The sequence below is a fragment of the Eumetopias jubatus genome, unplaced genomic scaffold (assembly GCF_037043125.1).
Source record: "Eumetopias jubatus isolate StellerSeaLion01/CBP00866 unplaced genomic scaffold, mEumJub1_p1.0 scaffold_3, whole genome shotgun sequence".
NCBI lineage: Eukaryota > Metazoa > Chordata > Mammalia > Carnivora > Otariidae > Eumetopias > Eumetopias jubatus.
In genome coordinates, this window is record NW_028274809.1 from 73,172,643 (window position 1) to 73,189,092 (window position 16,450).

At 40.9% G+C, this 16,450-nt stretch overlaps 1 protein-coding gene across 2 annotated transcripts in view; it reads left to right on the top strand.

Annotated features, from left to right (window-relative positions):
* Positions 1-16,450, top strand: part of ACVR1 (activin A receptor type 1) — a 123,416-nt gene that overhangs the window by 83,998 nt on the left and 22,968 nt on the right. For both annotated transcript variants that reach the window (XM_028113143.2, XM_028113145.2), the window contains 4 exons: positions 920-1,131; positions 4,549-4,648; positions 8,140-8,286; positions 14,378-14,653. In XM_028113143.2, the coding sequence (XP_027968944.1) occupies positions 920-1,131; positions 4,549-4,648; positions 8,140-8,286; positions 14,378-14,653 (735 nt within the window). The remainder of the gene's footprint in view (positions 1-919; positions 1,132-4,548; positions 4,649-8,139; positions 8,287-14,377; positions 14,654-16,450) is intronic.

The following is a 16,450-nucleotide window of genomic DNA, read 5'->3' on the forward strand; positions in this document are numbered from 1 at the left end:
GTATTATGTGCCAAGTCGTTGATTAATTTGGATTTGGAAAGTTAAAAGAAATGTATAAAGGCTGTCAGGCTTGCGGAAGGATTGTGGATTGTGGAAGGAGGCAGAGACGTGGAAGAGTCCTATGTGAGGAAGAACAGGGCTTTTGGTGACACCATGTCCTAAGGGGTTTGTCATTCAGAGATGATTATTGGTTGGGGACCTTTTAATTATGGACCATCACGATCTAACCAAGAAATTTTTTAATTCAACTCACTAGGCAAGTAGAAAGTCTGTGTGTATTTGCCCGAGTGGTAACGCACGGATGTTTGAATGGGTAATGTGATAATGCCGAGCGAGGGGGTGAATGAGTGATTAGGCGAGTGAGTGAATCAGTGAATGAATGTTTTGAGTGAGTGGATATTGAATAAGTGAGTAAAAGAACAGATGAATGAATCGGTTCCTAGGCAGAAATCGTGATGTGGAAAGATCAATGAGAATTCAGTGGTAGACATCCAAGATACACTGAGGAGAGAGACCACAGATTGGGTAATTTGTTTTTAACTCAGATAGCACTTTCTCATAGGAATATTACATCATAATCTCTGTAAGGGCTAAGGATAAAACATTTGTACAGATCAAATCTACATCAATAAGAGTAGTACCAGAGTACTACTTCATATCATAAACGTCCACATATGTGCATCAATATGGTTGGTTCTCGGCAGATTTTTTCAAACTCCAGTTGTACCTAAATGAATAATGGTTCAAATGACCGGGCCGTTGTCCAGGTGTTAGGAAGTATTTTAGTTTTTAACAGTTTGTGACTTGGGAGACCAGGTGGTCAGGCTCAGGAGCTACTCGTTAGGTATCGGTTGTGCTAAATAATAAGTAAACCGTGATCCTTACAGCCAATTGCATTCCTTTTCTCCCCCATCTCCAGGGAAATCCTTTCCTGGAACACAGAATTTCCACTTGGAGGTCGGCCTCATTATTCTCTCCGTAGTATTTGCAGTATGCCTTCTAGCTTGCCTACTGGGAGTGGCTCTCCGAAAATTTAAAAGGCGCAACCAAGAACGCCTCAATCCCAGAGATGTGGAGTACGGCACCATCGAAGGGCTCATCACCACCAATGTTGGAGACAGCACTTTAGCAGTGAGTTTGAGACCCCAGGGAATCCCAAGCATAACAAAGATGGCTAAACATGCATTCTTAATTTCACCGCGAGATGCTAACCAGTAGCTGGGGACTGGACAGTGTGCACACGTACCACTGGTCACTTGAGTCCTAGGCAAGCCTATGTTGGCACCTGTTTTGGTCTCCCCTATGTGAGAACATTTATTTTAGATAGACATTTCTGTTTAACGAGGGAGGGGATTTATTTTAGTAGATTCTTGGTAGTTATTTTTCTTTTGGGAGTAAGGGAAAAGGTGCAGAGAATGGTTGCCTATAATTCTGGGCAGGGGGCCTTGGAGTAACTCAGTTACTCTATTTTTAGCAATAAAAGTGCTTTCAAAAAAAAAAAGCACCTTTGCTTAATATTAAAATCAGTTCCCCTTCTAGATTATTTTAACACCCTGTAATTTAAGACTTTAAACTTGACATCCAAAAAAAGCAGCTATTAAACTTTTCACGCTCCTGTGCTGCCCCCTTGTGGAGTGTAGTCTTTTGGTTAAATCAGTGCTGTCCAATAGGAATAGGTATGCCACATCTGTAATTTTAAATTTTCTAGTGGCCACTTAAAAAAAAGTTTAAAAAACCCCCACCATAGGTGATATTAATTTTAACAACATATTTGACTTAATGTATATAGTTATTACCGTTTCAACATATAGTCATTAATCAGAAAGAATTATGAATGTGCTATTTTACATTCTTTCTTTTTTTTTGAACTGCGTTTTAAAAATGTGCATATGTTACACTCACAGCATATATCAGTTCAGAATAACCACATTTCACTTGCTAAAAGTTAATATGTGGCTGGTAGCTACCCTCATGGACCCGCTCAGGGTTAGACACCGTTGTGTTTATATGTTTTAAAGTTATTCTTTTGCATATTTTTCATTGATGAAATCACATGAAAAAGTGTCTTCCTTTTTTTACTTTTAAAAATTGTCAAGTGTGAATTTGAAAGGAACTTTAAACTTTAAGTGAGAAAAGGGAACCACTTGCTATAAATAGGTTACCATAAAATGCAAAAGAGAGAAGCGATAACATTCTGAAGCGATCCTATGCTGAATCTGATGCCTCTTCTGAAAAAGGTGAAGATTTGTGAGTGTTAGGTGTTAAAGACAGGCTGATACCCAATCGAGACTCTCCTTGTCATATGTGATGGGAGACCATCAAGGTAATAACTTTCTAATGTGATCCAGTGTTATTTAATGTCATGGCCTTGCATCAGCTAAGACCATCTCGTATTAAGTCTCGTTCTGCTAGACGACAAGCTTACGAGTGAATGGTAGGTCTGCAGGTAAGCCTGCTCTCCATCTTCCTCTCTGCTGGAGAAGACTCACCCTCACCAGTCTCTGTAGCTCAGGTGCTATTCTTGGACCAGCCTTGGCGAGTTGTTAAAACATCTGGTGGTGGCTGATACAGGCTGAGAAATATCCCATGCGCCTGCCTTCCCCATCCTTGGGCCACCAATCAAGTGTACATTTTTGTATGGGAAGTGGGAAGGAACCCCGTTTTCTTTCTTTTACCTACCTGTTTAGATTGTGGTATGGCAGAACTGGAGAAAAGAGGAGGTGAGGATGTTCTGTGTCCCAAAGTAGAGAAATACAGGTTTTTGTTAGAAATGTACTTAGAAGTTTGTTTCCCGTATTAAGGAAAATTCAGGGAGTTTATTGAGTTAGTAGCAAGATATGAAGCTGAATCCTGGCAAAGCTTTAGCAAAGCAAGATTCTGAAGGAGATTAGTCAGAACTCCATTCCCTAGAACTGCTAACCACCATGGCTGATGATAGGGATATCTAGTGTAAATCACTGTTCAAGTAGCTTCTCCAAGTATGGAAGAGGAATGGGAATGGATGCTAAAATAGTCTTCTCAACTCAACCATGTTAGGGGACAGTGTACCACGATAACAATAACACAGCAAAGAACACTGTTTAAAACAAGCTGTCGTTATTGGTCTATATACTTTCTTATTTAAGTGATATGCTCATTTATGTAATTCAACAAAGCCTATCTCACTGAACAGCCTCCTATATTGAAAAAGAAGCCTTGGGGTCCAGAAGTTGAAGTAGATGTTTGTTAGTCTTTGGCTGAAGCCACCCCCTGCCTTAAGTCTATGAACTAGATTTAAAATCACGATTATACATTATGAAAAAAAAACACATTTGTTTAATTTTCAAAATTATTCTCTCACAAAAAGTGAATGAATAACGAGAAAAAAGAACAGCAAAAGAGATGGTTAGGGAGACGTGAAACTACTTCATCTACATTCAATTTCTTGTTGATTATCCATTTTGTGGTTTTTAAGGATTCTAAATATCTTCCTTTGGATGTTCAGATTTTGGTAATTTTGCTGATCAACAGTACTTCACAGTGGTGCTCAGAGTAAGTAAAAGAAGATGAAATTCACACAAATCAATGTATTGCTTTAACAGGCCAGCTAAAATGTTTGGGAAAGAATGAGCTTTGGGGAATGTTAGCTCAACACTACTCCACCCTTACCACCATCACCACGGGCACAATACCGTGTGTTCCAGATAATCCATTCCTGATACAAAGAGACATCTCCTCCTTGGCTTGCACTGAGAATCAAAGGGAAGAACTTAGCAAATGAACTAATTGGGAATTTTTTTCACAATATGTTCATTTTTAGAAGTAGGTTTGGGGCATGGTTATATGTTGTTGTTGTTTTTTGTCCCCCCCCCCCCCGATTTGTAGATAATTCACACCTAGAAATGACACTGAGGGTTAGGTTTTGTGATGCTTTTTTTCCTCACCTACCTAAAGGGTAATCCACCCAGGTGGCCCCTCTCTGCTTGAGTGTACCAGCTAGATGACCCACGTGGCCACTGGAGTCTTTGCAGTAGAAACAACATTAGAGTTGTTTGTTCCTTCTTCCTGATTTGTTTGTTCCTTGTTAGAGTTCCTTAGTTGGCATGTCAACTAAAGTGAATCTTTTCATAGATACTTATGAGAAGAGCAGAACGTGGTTAGTTATGCCCAGGCCTTGGACTTGAAGGCCCTTCCCCTCTTTTTGCTCTGCTTGCTCCTCTTTCTCCTGTTTCCCCTTGTGCTCAGCCCAGCTTCTTGGACTTTCTAATTTGCATCTTTGACCTTGTCCACTCAGCTTTTTTTTTTTTTCTTCTTTTAATATATATTTTTTTATTCTAAAACTCTGGATGCAAGAAAAGACTACTTATCCTTCAGGAAAACCTATCAGAAGAAGGGCCAGCTTCTGGTTTTCCTAAGAAAACCCATTCTTTCTCCAGTGGTCCACGCACACTAACGTGCCCCATGTCCAGGATTGGCTTCTCCATGCGAGTTACAGTGATATGCATGCTCGTATTCTAAACTGGGAACTGTTTCTCAGTAGTTTCTTTTTCTCCTTGTCTTGAACCACAGGATTTATTGGATCATTCATGTACATCAGGAAGCGGCTCTGGTCTCCCTTTTCTGGTACAAAGAACAGTGGCTCGTCAGATCACACTGTTGGAGTGTGTCGGTAATTCTTTTTTCTCTTCTTTGTGGGTTGTATGCAATGTTAACTGTGGCTGTAGAAGCAGGATGGAACTTGGAGAATCTGCCTCGTGTTACCTGTTGCTCGTGAAATGACAGGAGACGGTGTGGCTCTGTATCTGGTCTCCGTGAGTGCGTTGGAGCACCTCCTCTTGTTGGAATTCTTGTCCAAGGAATGTGTGGCTAGTTGCAAGTAGACCTTTTGGGATGACAGGAAGGCCTGAGAAATGAATTAGCATAGCTGCTCCTGACTACTGCAGGCATTGAGCGATCTGAGGGGAGTAGGCGTTTGGATAATACACTTGCCTATGGCAATTCTCCAAGCCCTCTCACTCTCCCACTGCCTTTAAAAATACTGAGATAAATTTACCAAAGCTACCTTTATAATTGCTTTGTTTAAACAAGAGCAATATCCATTTCTCTATGGCCTCTCATATTTTCCCCGTCTAAGAACATGTTTATATATAGATGCATTCATAATGTGTATACAGTTTATATTCCTTCTTTCAGTTTTAAGCTCATAGACATTTCCATATATCTGTACACATCACAAATATTTTAAAAAGATGTGTAACGATGGTCTTTTGAATGATCATTGAATCGTAACAGTACTACTTGAGAAAGCTTTTGCACGCATTGCACCTTTCTTTTGAGTACTCAGAATAAATTCCCAGGAGTTGGGGTTCCTGGGTCAAAATTTGTGACCTTTTTATGGCTTGTTTATAAATTGCTGGTTGCCCTCTAGGAAGATGGTACAAAATGCCTTTTTTGGAGGGGGCGGTCCTCAGTTGTATTAGTTTTGCTTGTATTTGGCGGGTATTTGCAAGTCACGTGGTAGTTGTCATTAATTTCTTTTCGGGCAGCATGTAGGGATGCCCAGAGGGGTGGTGATAGGTTGGCAGTGTCTCCACACTCTCTTTCTAGTTCTCCTGGTTTCTTTTCACGGCAGCTCCGGTCGTCCCATCCTTGGCTTTTGGGAGGTAGCTGGACTTCATAAGCTGCCTTTACCGCTGGTGGAAGAGAAGCATGACGTGTGGCTCAGACACAGTCCCAGTGGTTGCAGACCCAGAGCAAAGGCAAGAGGCTCCCGCTGGTCACTTGTGTGCCTGCAGGTGACACTTGTGCTCATACTACGCTTCTCTTCCACCGTGGACTGTGAGCGGAGAAAGCATAAATGGAAACACCCCAAATGTGCCCACTGTGTGCCACCAGGGTTGTCCTCTTGTACTGCCTAACATCCAGTTTGCTTAGGAACAGGGGTATTTGGGTAGGAGTGAGAAGGCAGTGACGGGGGCTGTCTACCTGTCTTGCTTACTCCTGCCCTCCTGTCCCACAGCCACTCACCATTCACAGAGCCGCCAATGTCCATATCAGTTCGCAGAGCCCAACCCCAGAGTCCAAAGGGCAAAACAGTATTGTACCTTTACAGACACATACTGTTTCTGGTAGTGTAGATATTCTTGAGCATTTTTGGAAATAGTGTAAATTCAATTATAGCATTTTGTTGGTTCAGTGCTGAAGACTTTCATAAAAGCAATGCCATTTCAGTAGCTTATACTTAGTGTTCATGTGGTACAGCCTTGAATAAAAATGTATGTGATGAACTGCTTGGATAGTATGTTACCATTTTGGGTTCAAAGTTGGACACGATCAGTTGTTACCAGATAGTGATTCGTGAACCCCCCCAAATTTCAGATACTTTATGGATTCCCATGGGGGCTCTGTGCCCCCGTACATTTGGGCAGTTCTGCTTCTGTTTTTAGGAACTTCTGAATAAGGTTGCATTTCTAAAAAGCATTTGACAACTTAAAAGCATTTGAAAACCATTGAAGTAGGTTTCTATTTTAAATCTGTCTACTTATCCTGACATCCATCTCTGTTTCCTTAAAAAAAAAAAAAAAAAGGATTTAAGGCAACTTTATAGTAATGTATACAATTCTCCGGGATATTTTTTTCTCTCCTTCCTAATGAGACTGTGTGAGGACAAAGGGCAAATAAAGATACAGAATGTAACCAAAGGCAGGAAAAGCTCAGCATACTGTTTCCCAGCAGCCTGTTTGTAGTGTCTTAGCACTGGCCTTCATCTTGAATTCCAAATGCTGGGCAATTGCTATGACTGTATTAGAATTAGTCCTGCTCTAAATACTATTTTTGCGACCTGACAGCAGCCTACAATGATGACTTAGTGGCCACATTTAACATCCTTTTGGATTAGTCATTGGTATTTCATGGGGACATTGTTTGTCAGGAGGGAGTCTAGATTGAGTGGTTTTGATTTTGTGTCAGGACCTAATCCCCTGGATAGGGGGTTTCTTTCTCCATGTTTGGGTTCTTGTGGCTTAGTCTGTGAGCAAAGAGCGGTATTCACGGGTGTGCAGGTGGTGCTGCAGCTGCCGATTATGAGCTGTGACTCCCAGCAGCCCCTTGCCTGGGAGAACGCCCTGCTGCCCTGCGAGGTGTATCTCCCGCTGCATCGTTATCTAGGCGCCGCGTGCGTCTTTACCCTGATTATACCCCGTGTTGATCCCCTGCTCCTGCCAGCCTCCCTGATCACCCCTACCTGTAGTGAAGGAGAAGAACGGAGGAGGGAGCATGTCGCTGACAGGCTGACAGTGGTGTTGCTGCTGCAGGAGGGGACAGGCACCCCACAGAGCTGATCACAAACTAGAGTCACCGCGATCTGGGAAATGCTTTCTCCAAGGGGCCCTTTCAGTGTGGCCCACTTCTGGCATCCCAGGGGCTGTCTGACAAGCAAATACCCATGACCAGTGTCAGGAATCAGAACTGTTCTGGGATTATGTCTTTTAAGACTCTGCAAATCCTCTTTTGAAATAGATCCGCTGCCAAGAAATCCTTTAGGGAAGGTAGTGGCTGCTTGTCGGTCTCCTCCACAGCATTGTTTTGTGTGTGTGTGTGTGTGTGGTGTGTTGTATTTTTTTTGGATCCTTCAGAACACAGATCTCAAACTTAATTGTCTCCCTTATGAAAAACATAAATGCATATGTAAATTCACAAATTTGGACTCCCAAGAAAATATCCGCGTTGATCTCGTATGAGGGGAAGGAAATCCAGTCAGCTATTCGGTTTAGCCACATGTGCTTTTTTTTCTTTTTTTTTTTTTTGGCTTTTAGCACATTGGAATCGAATACTCTGTACCATTTTGTTAGTTTTACTAACTTCCGTGTGCTTTTAAAAACCATCTATGTTTCATACCTTTTGATAGAGGAATTTAACTGTAAACCTTGTAATTAGCAGCTAATCGTACAATGTAGATACTGAGGGTGTTGGATTTGCTATGGCAGTGGGTGGCTGGAGGGGCAGGTTCCATCTTATTTTTGTGTGGCTTCACAGGCGAAAGGTTGTGGTATTTAGATCCCCAGATTAAGTTTTTTCAGGTGCACAAAGGGAGGCGGTAAGAGTTGCAGGCAAGAAATGTATTGGCTCCCTCCCATGTCACCTCTGTGTTGCTCTCCCCAGGGAAAGGCAGGTATGGTGAGGTGTGGAGGGGCAGTTGGCAAGGGGAGAACGTCGCTGTGAAGATCTTCTCCTCCCGGGATGAGAAGTCATGGTTCAGGGAAACAGAATTGTACAACACTGTGATGCTGAGGCATGAAAATATTTTGGGTAAGTACAAAGATAATCCCCTCATTAATTTTATCTAGAAAGAAATAATTGCCTACCTTTGCCCTCTCCGATTTGGTGTGTGTGAATTTGCAAGTCTCCCCTGAAAAGTGATAATAGGAATCATCGGCATTTATATCATGTTTAATTTTCTTTTAACACTAATTTCTTGTTTAAATCTGCAAAGAAGCTGAGTTTGAAGATTCTCTGGATGATGAAAATGAAATCATTATTGCTAATTCTTATTCTGTAGGTTGTTATTTAAGCAACAAGAATTTACCCCATATTGTTCACTTCAAGGCTTCATCCGTTGTTCTACTTACCGCACCCTTTTTGAATATTTATTGAATCAAACTAAGAAAGCTCTTTGGACGATTTCCTAGAGATTCACAGCTCTCAGGGACATCGTAATTAAATGCACGTTCCCTCAAACTAGGCATGGTTTTTAAAGCCCAGATTTACAGAGGGATTTAGCATCCATTTTAATTTGGGAACTAAAGCTTAGAACCATTTGTGAAATCTGTGAAGCGTCCATTGAAATACTGCTGTGGAGGTATAAGGGATGAGAATGTCCTTGTTCCCTTTGACTTCTCTGGTTTTGGAAAGTTTCTCTCAAATGTGTTTATACTAATACATGTATGATGAATGCTGCCCAGAGTGCCTCTTTAATAGTGGATATAAAGTTTATAGAGAAATTGACTCTACAGGATAGTGTTGGCCACTTCATGGCTATTGGAGGAGATTTGGCTCATCAGAAGGTCATTGCCGGAATTTATTTCTATTCTGTTACTGCCAATTTAGTATTAAACCTGAGTTAGGTTGTCTGCCAAGAACAGTTTGACAGTTGTCTAAAGTTTTGCTTTAACAGCATGGCGGTGTGTTCCCTCTTAGAGTTGTGTGTTTCTGCGGTTGTCTTCTCCCCTTGCCTTACGTGTGGGGCCCTAGCTGTCACCCAGTCCTCCTCACTCATCTCGTTGCTGGTGGTCTCCCATCTCCAGTCCATCTTGCTACCCTGAGTTACCTTTCATTGGGTAACTGAGATACTCCTCAAAGTGTTTCTGACGACTCCTCCTTTGCGTAACATTTGTGCCTTCTGGGCCTGGCATTCCAGACTCCTTATTTGTTGGGGTCCCAAGGAGTCTCAGATTTTCTCTACGAATATCCCCAGATGGCAGTCACTTTGGATATTTGCCATTACTTGGGATTGCCATGAACATTCAAGTGTGTGTGCCTTTTCTCGTGGTCTTGATCACGCATGATCCCCACCCCACACTCCAACCACCACAGTGTCTCAGTTCCCTTCCAGTTTCTCCCAGTGGATTTACTTGTGCTTTTCTGCACCCCTCACTTTGCAGCTGTGCTGTAACTGATCGCACACAAGCTTGTGGCACAGGTAGATGTGTATGTGTAACAGCGATGATCGTTACTGTGCAGGAATCACCGCTTGAAGTATGTCATGTGCATTTCCTCCTTTCAGCTTCCCCACAGTCATAAGGGGGTAGGTACTCTTGTTTTTCTAGTTTTAACTGATGAGGTAACCAAGGTGGGGGGTTAGCATCACTCATCAGGTCACAGTGTGGAGCTGAGAGTCACACTGGGCAGTGTGTCTCTTTAACCACAGTTCTGTACTTTATGTGGTAGTTACCTAGTGGAATTGTGATTCAATAATGAGAATATGAGGTAAAGATTCCTCCACAGTCAAAATTACCCTCAAATGTCCCACTTTTCCCTCTGACACTGGGACAGACAGGTTGAGCCACAGCTAAAGCGTCAGTTGCGTTAGAAGCCGGGATGTACAGGAAGTACATTTCTTTAAACAGTGGAATGACTATTAATCGGTGGGTGCATATACTCTAAGAAGTGTGTGGGGTCTGAGATTCATTAAAGGAAGGGCATGTTCAGGCACCCCTTCTCGTTCTCATGGGCTCACAGGTTCATTGAGCAAAATGCGCTAGATATTGCTGGGCTATGCAAATAGTCACTTTATTAGTGCCCTTGAGTTAAATGAACTGTGATACCATTCCATCGTACACTGAGGACAAGGATCACTTCCATTGTTTTTGCCTGCACATGCAGTACTCAGGACAGTACCTTGCACACGCTATGTGCTCGGTAAATATTTATTAAGTTGGATTTAATCATAAGAGAAATTTGAAAGTCACCTTCGCAGTATGATTCATGTGAGAGGTGAGGTTCCCTTAGTGTGACCACATAGGGCAAAACATTTTTCATTTCTTATTACCTCATGATCCAGGGAAATTCTCTATTGATGAGGTCTTTCTACCCTCATCATACTTAGAGCTGTATGGACTGATTTTACTGTGTAGTTCTTTTGGCTTTAAGAAAGCTCATAGAAATGAACCGGTTTGTTTTTGTTTTTGTTTTTGTTTTGGGGGGGGGTCTAAACTTGGTTGAAGTTCTTTCCTTGCTTTACCACTTTTCTGGATATCTAGAGGCTTTAAGGTTTTCTGTGATCTTTTCCTTTTCTATCAAAGGAGCATCTTGTATCAAGTTTATCGAGTCATGATTTCCCTCCCACCCTGGAGTACCACTGACTCTAAGCCCCTCAAAATAAATACATCACCAACACACACACTTACACATACATGTGTACATACAAAACTGTGGGCCCACATTGTTTATCCCCCTATAACAGTATCTTTCAGATGACTAGATTTGGCTTTCAGCTCTTCCTTCTGCTCTGTCTGGTATAGAAGTCAACACAGAAGGGGGTAACGGGAGGGTGTGCTGGGTGGTGGCAGGAACAGTGGTCGGGGGACTGAAGACGCTGGTTTCTACTCTCAGCACCTCCAACAGGCCCACTGTGTGACTTTGGGCCAAGGTTATATGTTTCTTGGCATTCTTTCCCTCATTACTAAGACCAAGGGAGTTGAATTAATATGAGAATTTTACTCCAAAGTCTCATCTTACGTGCTTTTTAAAAAAATGATAGTAAAATATGAAGCTTACCGTTATAGTCATCTTAAGGGGAGAGTTCAGTGACGTATGTACATTCACATTGTGCAGCTATTACCACCCTCCGTCTCTAGAACTGCTCCATTCTCTGAAGAGGTACTGCCTAACCATTTAATCAGACTTTCCTTAGACCAAGTGGAAGTAAAGGAAAGTTACCCACAAAAGATATTACATTGCAGAATTGTTGTGGTTTTAATTGAACCCTGAGCTATTCTGAAATGTATAGTAACCAGCTATTCTTGATACTTCCTGTGTTAGGTATCCTATGAAGCACTGTACCCATAATTAACTCTTCTATTCTCACAGTACCCCTTTGAGGTTGCTGATGACGTTGTCCTTATCTTACAAATGAGGAAACCAAGGGGGAGATTTTTTATGACTTGTGCAAGATCACGCAGCTCGGGGCTGGTGGAGCCAGTCTTGGGGCCAGCGCTCTGCAGCCCCCGTGCCCCACTGTGTGGTGGCCTCAGTCCTCAGCTGTCATAGGTGCCTGGCTCCTGGGAGAGTCAGCAGGGCGAGGCTCACAAAGGCCATGGGTGGCCTCACTTAAGATTTTGGGTTTTATTTTCCTTCCTGAGGAGCCTGGGAGGATGACTTTGGCTGTTAAATAAGAGGCTTTTGCTCTAATCACTTTCTCTCCCCATTATGAACACATCCAATGGCTGCGTCCAGTGTTCCAACTTATAAGTGCCTGTTCAGCCTTCACTAACAGTAGAGTGCTCTGACAGAAAATGCAAAAATTCCATAAAAATGCTCTCGCATTTTGAAACAAATGTAGTTCTGTGATTCACCCTTAAACAGTTAAGAAAACTGTTTACAGTTTTATAAACAGTTAAGAAAAAAAAAAAAGATAAACAGTTAAGAAAAAAAAAAAGTCCTGCCTATTAAAAAGTCATTTTTTCCAGAAGGTCTAGAGCATAATTAACGGGACAGACAAAAATCCTTCTTTAAGACCTAAGGGGCTTAGGGCAGGTGAGAGAATAAGTATTTATTTGTTATGTATGTATGTATGTATGTATGTAAGTAATCAGAGGCTCTCCCTTGAGCAGAGAAATCAGTAGAGGCTACATAAATACACAACAGTAATTTAATTTCTTTTGAGTGGTACTTATAGTTTAGGATATTTATTTTTGAAAGTCATTAACGATTAATATCATTTGGTTTAAAATGTTAAAGTAGAAACATTTTCTTTAGTAAGAATAACTAATATCTGAGTACACATTTTGACTATTCATATTACGGCCAGTGAAGGGCCCCAAGAGAATTCACCGTGGGAAACAGAGACAGACTGGAGAGAGGGAAGGAGTGAGAGTCTGAGGCTGCCTGTGGGAACTGGCTCGGAGGGCAGGGGAGAGAGATGTAGGGGATCAAGTTGTGGAGACATTACTTTGTTCACTTCACAGATGTCCAGTGGATACACGTGTCACATTGTCTCTCTCTGAGTAGAAGTCAGCCTGTTTGGGGGCGGTATGGCATAGTGGGTAAGATTATAGGTTCTAGAGCCAGGCTGTCGGGGGGACCATTACTAGCCTTAATGTCAGTGCTGTCTTCTGCCTCTTTCCTGTCTGAGTATTGAAGGATTACATGCAGAGTTTGTAGAAGTATTGTGCCTGGCACCTTGTTCGTCCCAGTAATTACTAGCTGCTTCTGTTGTTGATGATGATGGTCAAATAGGGGACCTTTCTTTGTTCCCAGAGTTTCCTGTACAAGCTGTGGTGTGCCCAGATGGCTAGCACCAAACTTGGGGTCAGCGACAACTTAATAGACGCGTAATTTGGCCTCTCCTAGCAGCACTTTCATTATTTATAAACTGAGTATAATGATATCTGTGTTCTTGGTGTATTGAGAAAAATCCAATGAGAAAATATATATGAAAGCAGCATAAGCTTTATATCATGCTCTGTGTAAGTGTGAGGCAAGTTCTGCGTGTTTCCATTTTCCTGCATCCTTTTACAAGTCCTTTAATCCTGCCTCAAGCCAAATCTGTCTTTTTTTTAAATATTCTTTTTCATATTCTTTTATTTATAAGTCCCAGATGTCACTGCTTGTAAGTGTGTCCATTAGGGGTGTGTGTATGTGTATAGTTTACAGATATGGAGAGATAATGCGCGAGTGAGTGGGTGGAAAGCATGTCTGTAGCAGGAAAGGCAAGACATACATCACAATTTATTTTGTAGGTTGGGAAGTGCTAGAGTTTATTCAGTTTGCTCAAGGGTCCCCTTGCAATGTCTAGAAAATTCTCTTCCTTCCTCCTTATTGGCATCTGTCAAATCTTACTTCTTTTCAAGACCGCTTCAGTTATCACTTCTCGATGGAAGTCTGTTGTAACATCTCGTCTGAATTACTAGGATTCCCTATTCTGGACTCATGTTGCCCTTTGCAGATCTAACAGTACTTTTCATCACATTCATTACATGATATTGTAATTTTTTCCTTCCCATATCTATCTTCTTTTCTAGCCAACAAACACTATCGTCTTCGTTTTCTTATGTGACTGACAAAGAGCATCATAGATGCTTATTATATTTGGTTTCTTTTTTATTTGATGAGTAGTCAATCATTTAATATAAACTTACCCCTTTATCTTACATCTGAACAGAGATAATCCAGAGAACCTAAATGAGTTGCCCAGTATTATACAGCAAATCACAGGCAGAGTCAATACTAGAACTAGATTCTATGTTTTAGATTCTAGTTTCTTTTTATGTTTAGATTCTATGTTTAGATTCTGTGTTTTTTATTCTTTTTGGTTGGCTGATGAATAATGCTGCGCTTGGAATATGAACATGATAAAGAGTTTGATACTATCATTATGGATAAACGCAAAGATATTATTCCTATCTGAATCGTAACATAATGTAAAATCTTTTTAAAGGATTATTCATAATGAAAATGAATATGGACATTTCCTATTCATTAGAAGTACCTTTTTATGGTAGTATTAAGAGTACTATGTTTTTCTGTTGATACCTCTGTAAACCTCCTTTCATGGTAGTTGGTTAGTTTAATTATTTTTTGTTACAGGTGGTATCTATTATATGGGTTACTGTTTCTGTATACTAGAAGTTATAATGTGAAATCCTTACATGTCTGCTAATTTTGTTCTTGCTCTCTCCAGGTTTTATTGCTTCAGACATGACATCAAGACACTCCAGTACCCAGTTGTGGTTAATCACACATTATCATGAAATGGGATCGTTGTACGACTATCTTCAGCTCACTACTCTGGATACTGTTAGCTGCCTGCGAATAGTGCTGTCCATAGCTAGTGGTCTTGCACATTTGCACATAGAGATATTTGGGACCCAAGGAAAGCCAGCCATTGCTCATCGAGATTTAAAGAGCAAAAACATCCTGGTTAAGAAGAATGGACAGTGTTGCATAGCAGATTTGGGTAAAGTTTTAAAAATATTTTTTAATTACAGTTTTTACTTTTGTTGTATTCCATCGTTTAGCTAGGTCGCATCCATGCCCCCTCCCCTGACATCTTGTTATGAAGACTTTCAAGCATGCAGGCAAATCGAAAGAACGTCCCAGTGAACAGCTGTATACCCACTACCTAGATTCTCCCATCAACATTTTCTGTTGTCGCATATCCATGCCTCCCCACTCATCAATCCATCTTTAATTATTGATACGTTCCCAAGTGAACTGCAGACAAAAGAGCCCTTTCTTCTAAAGACTCAGCATGTATACCACTGTGTCGTGCACTGGAGTCTATTATTTGTTGACTTTTTTCTCTCCAGGTAAAATTTCAATTTCATGCAAAATAAGCAAATCTTAAGTAACACATTCTCAGAGTTTGGACAAATGCTATAAAATCCAAATCTCTATTGAAATTCAGACCTTTGTGTTACCTTGGAAGGTGACTTCCAGGTAAACTGCTTGTTCGGTCAATTCCTGACCAGCCCACCCTCAGAGGCAGCCAATAGTCTGTAGCATTCTGATTTCTCAAACCTTTACACAAAGTAGGTACACAATTAAATAATCTATGGAATGAGGGGCATCTGAGTGGCTCAGTCAGTTAAGTGTCTGACTCTTGGTTTTGGCTCAGGTCATGATCGCAGGGTCATGAGATTGAGCCCTGTGCCAGGCTCCACGTGCAGTGTGGAGTCTGCTTGGGATTCTTTCTCCCTCTGCCTTCTGCTCACTCTCTCTGTCTCTCTCCCAAATATAAATAAATAAATCTTAAAAAAAAAAAAAAAAACCTATGGAATGAGTTCATCTTAAAAATGGCTTCTAAAGTTGTTTTTCTGTAACCGTGGCAAAATTATCAGTCAAGAGAGAGGAAAAAAATTCCTGAACCAATTCACAATTTGCCCTGCTGGGATATCTCATTCCTGTGGTGTTAGGGTAATGCTCAGTGTAGCTTTAATTGCATTATAAATAAGATTATTTTCATTTATAGTGACACTGTATATAAAACCATATTCAACTTGGATACTGGCTGAATACGCTAATGAGAACTGAATTGTAATATTGGTTATGCATTTCAGTGGACTGCAGAGAGTTCTCTATTTGATTAAGAAACAGTTTATATTATATTCATATCATTGTAGTTATTGTAAGGCTGATAAAGGTTTGGACAGTATTAACTCTTGTATATAAATGATAATATTTATTCTTATTTTTAAACACAAAGATGTGACATGTCCGGAAAATGTATTTCTTTGGAATTTCTTTAAAGTCTTTACATTCATTCTGATAATTATTTTACAGTGTTTTGCAAGTGTGAGAGGAAAAGTATTTAGGATAGCATTGGAAGGGTATGGCTCTGAAGTTTTTTGTGGGCAGTTGTGGTGTAGAGAACTTTTGTGGCCATACCCTGGCTTTTGGAGCAGGGTGATTAGGACTTGAATCATGACTTTCCCAGTTATCACCCCATGTATGTACGCAGATATTTTAATCTATCGATTTACCTGCCCGAAGTACAGAACTGGCTTGTACTCGATTGGGGGGCAAGGAGCACTTTAGTGTTTGACACTGTGCACTGTACTTCGGTATTGTTTCAAATGTTCATAACATTGTGTCCAAGTATTATTTTTTTAATTTTTTTTATTTTTTATTTTTTTTAAAGTTTTTATTTATTTATTTGAGAGAGAGAGAATGAGAGATAGAGAGCATGAGAGGGAAGAGGGTTAGAGGGAGAAGCAGACTCCCCGCTGAGCAGGGAGCCCAATGTGGCACTCAA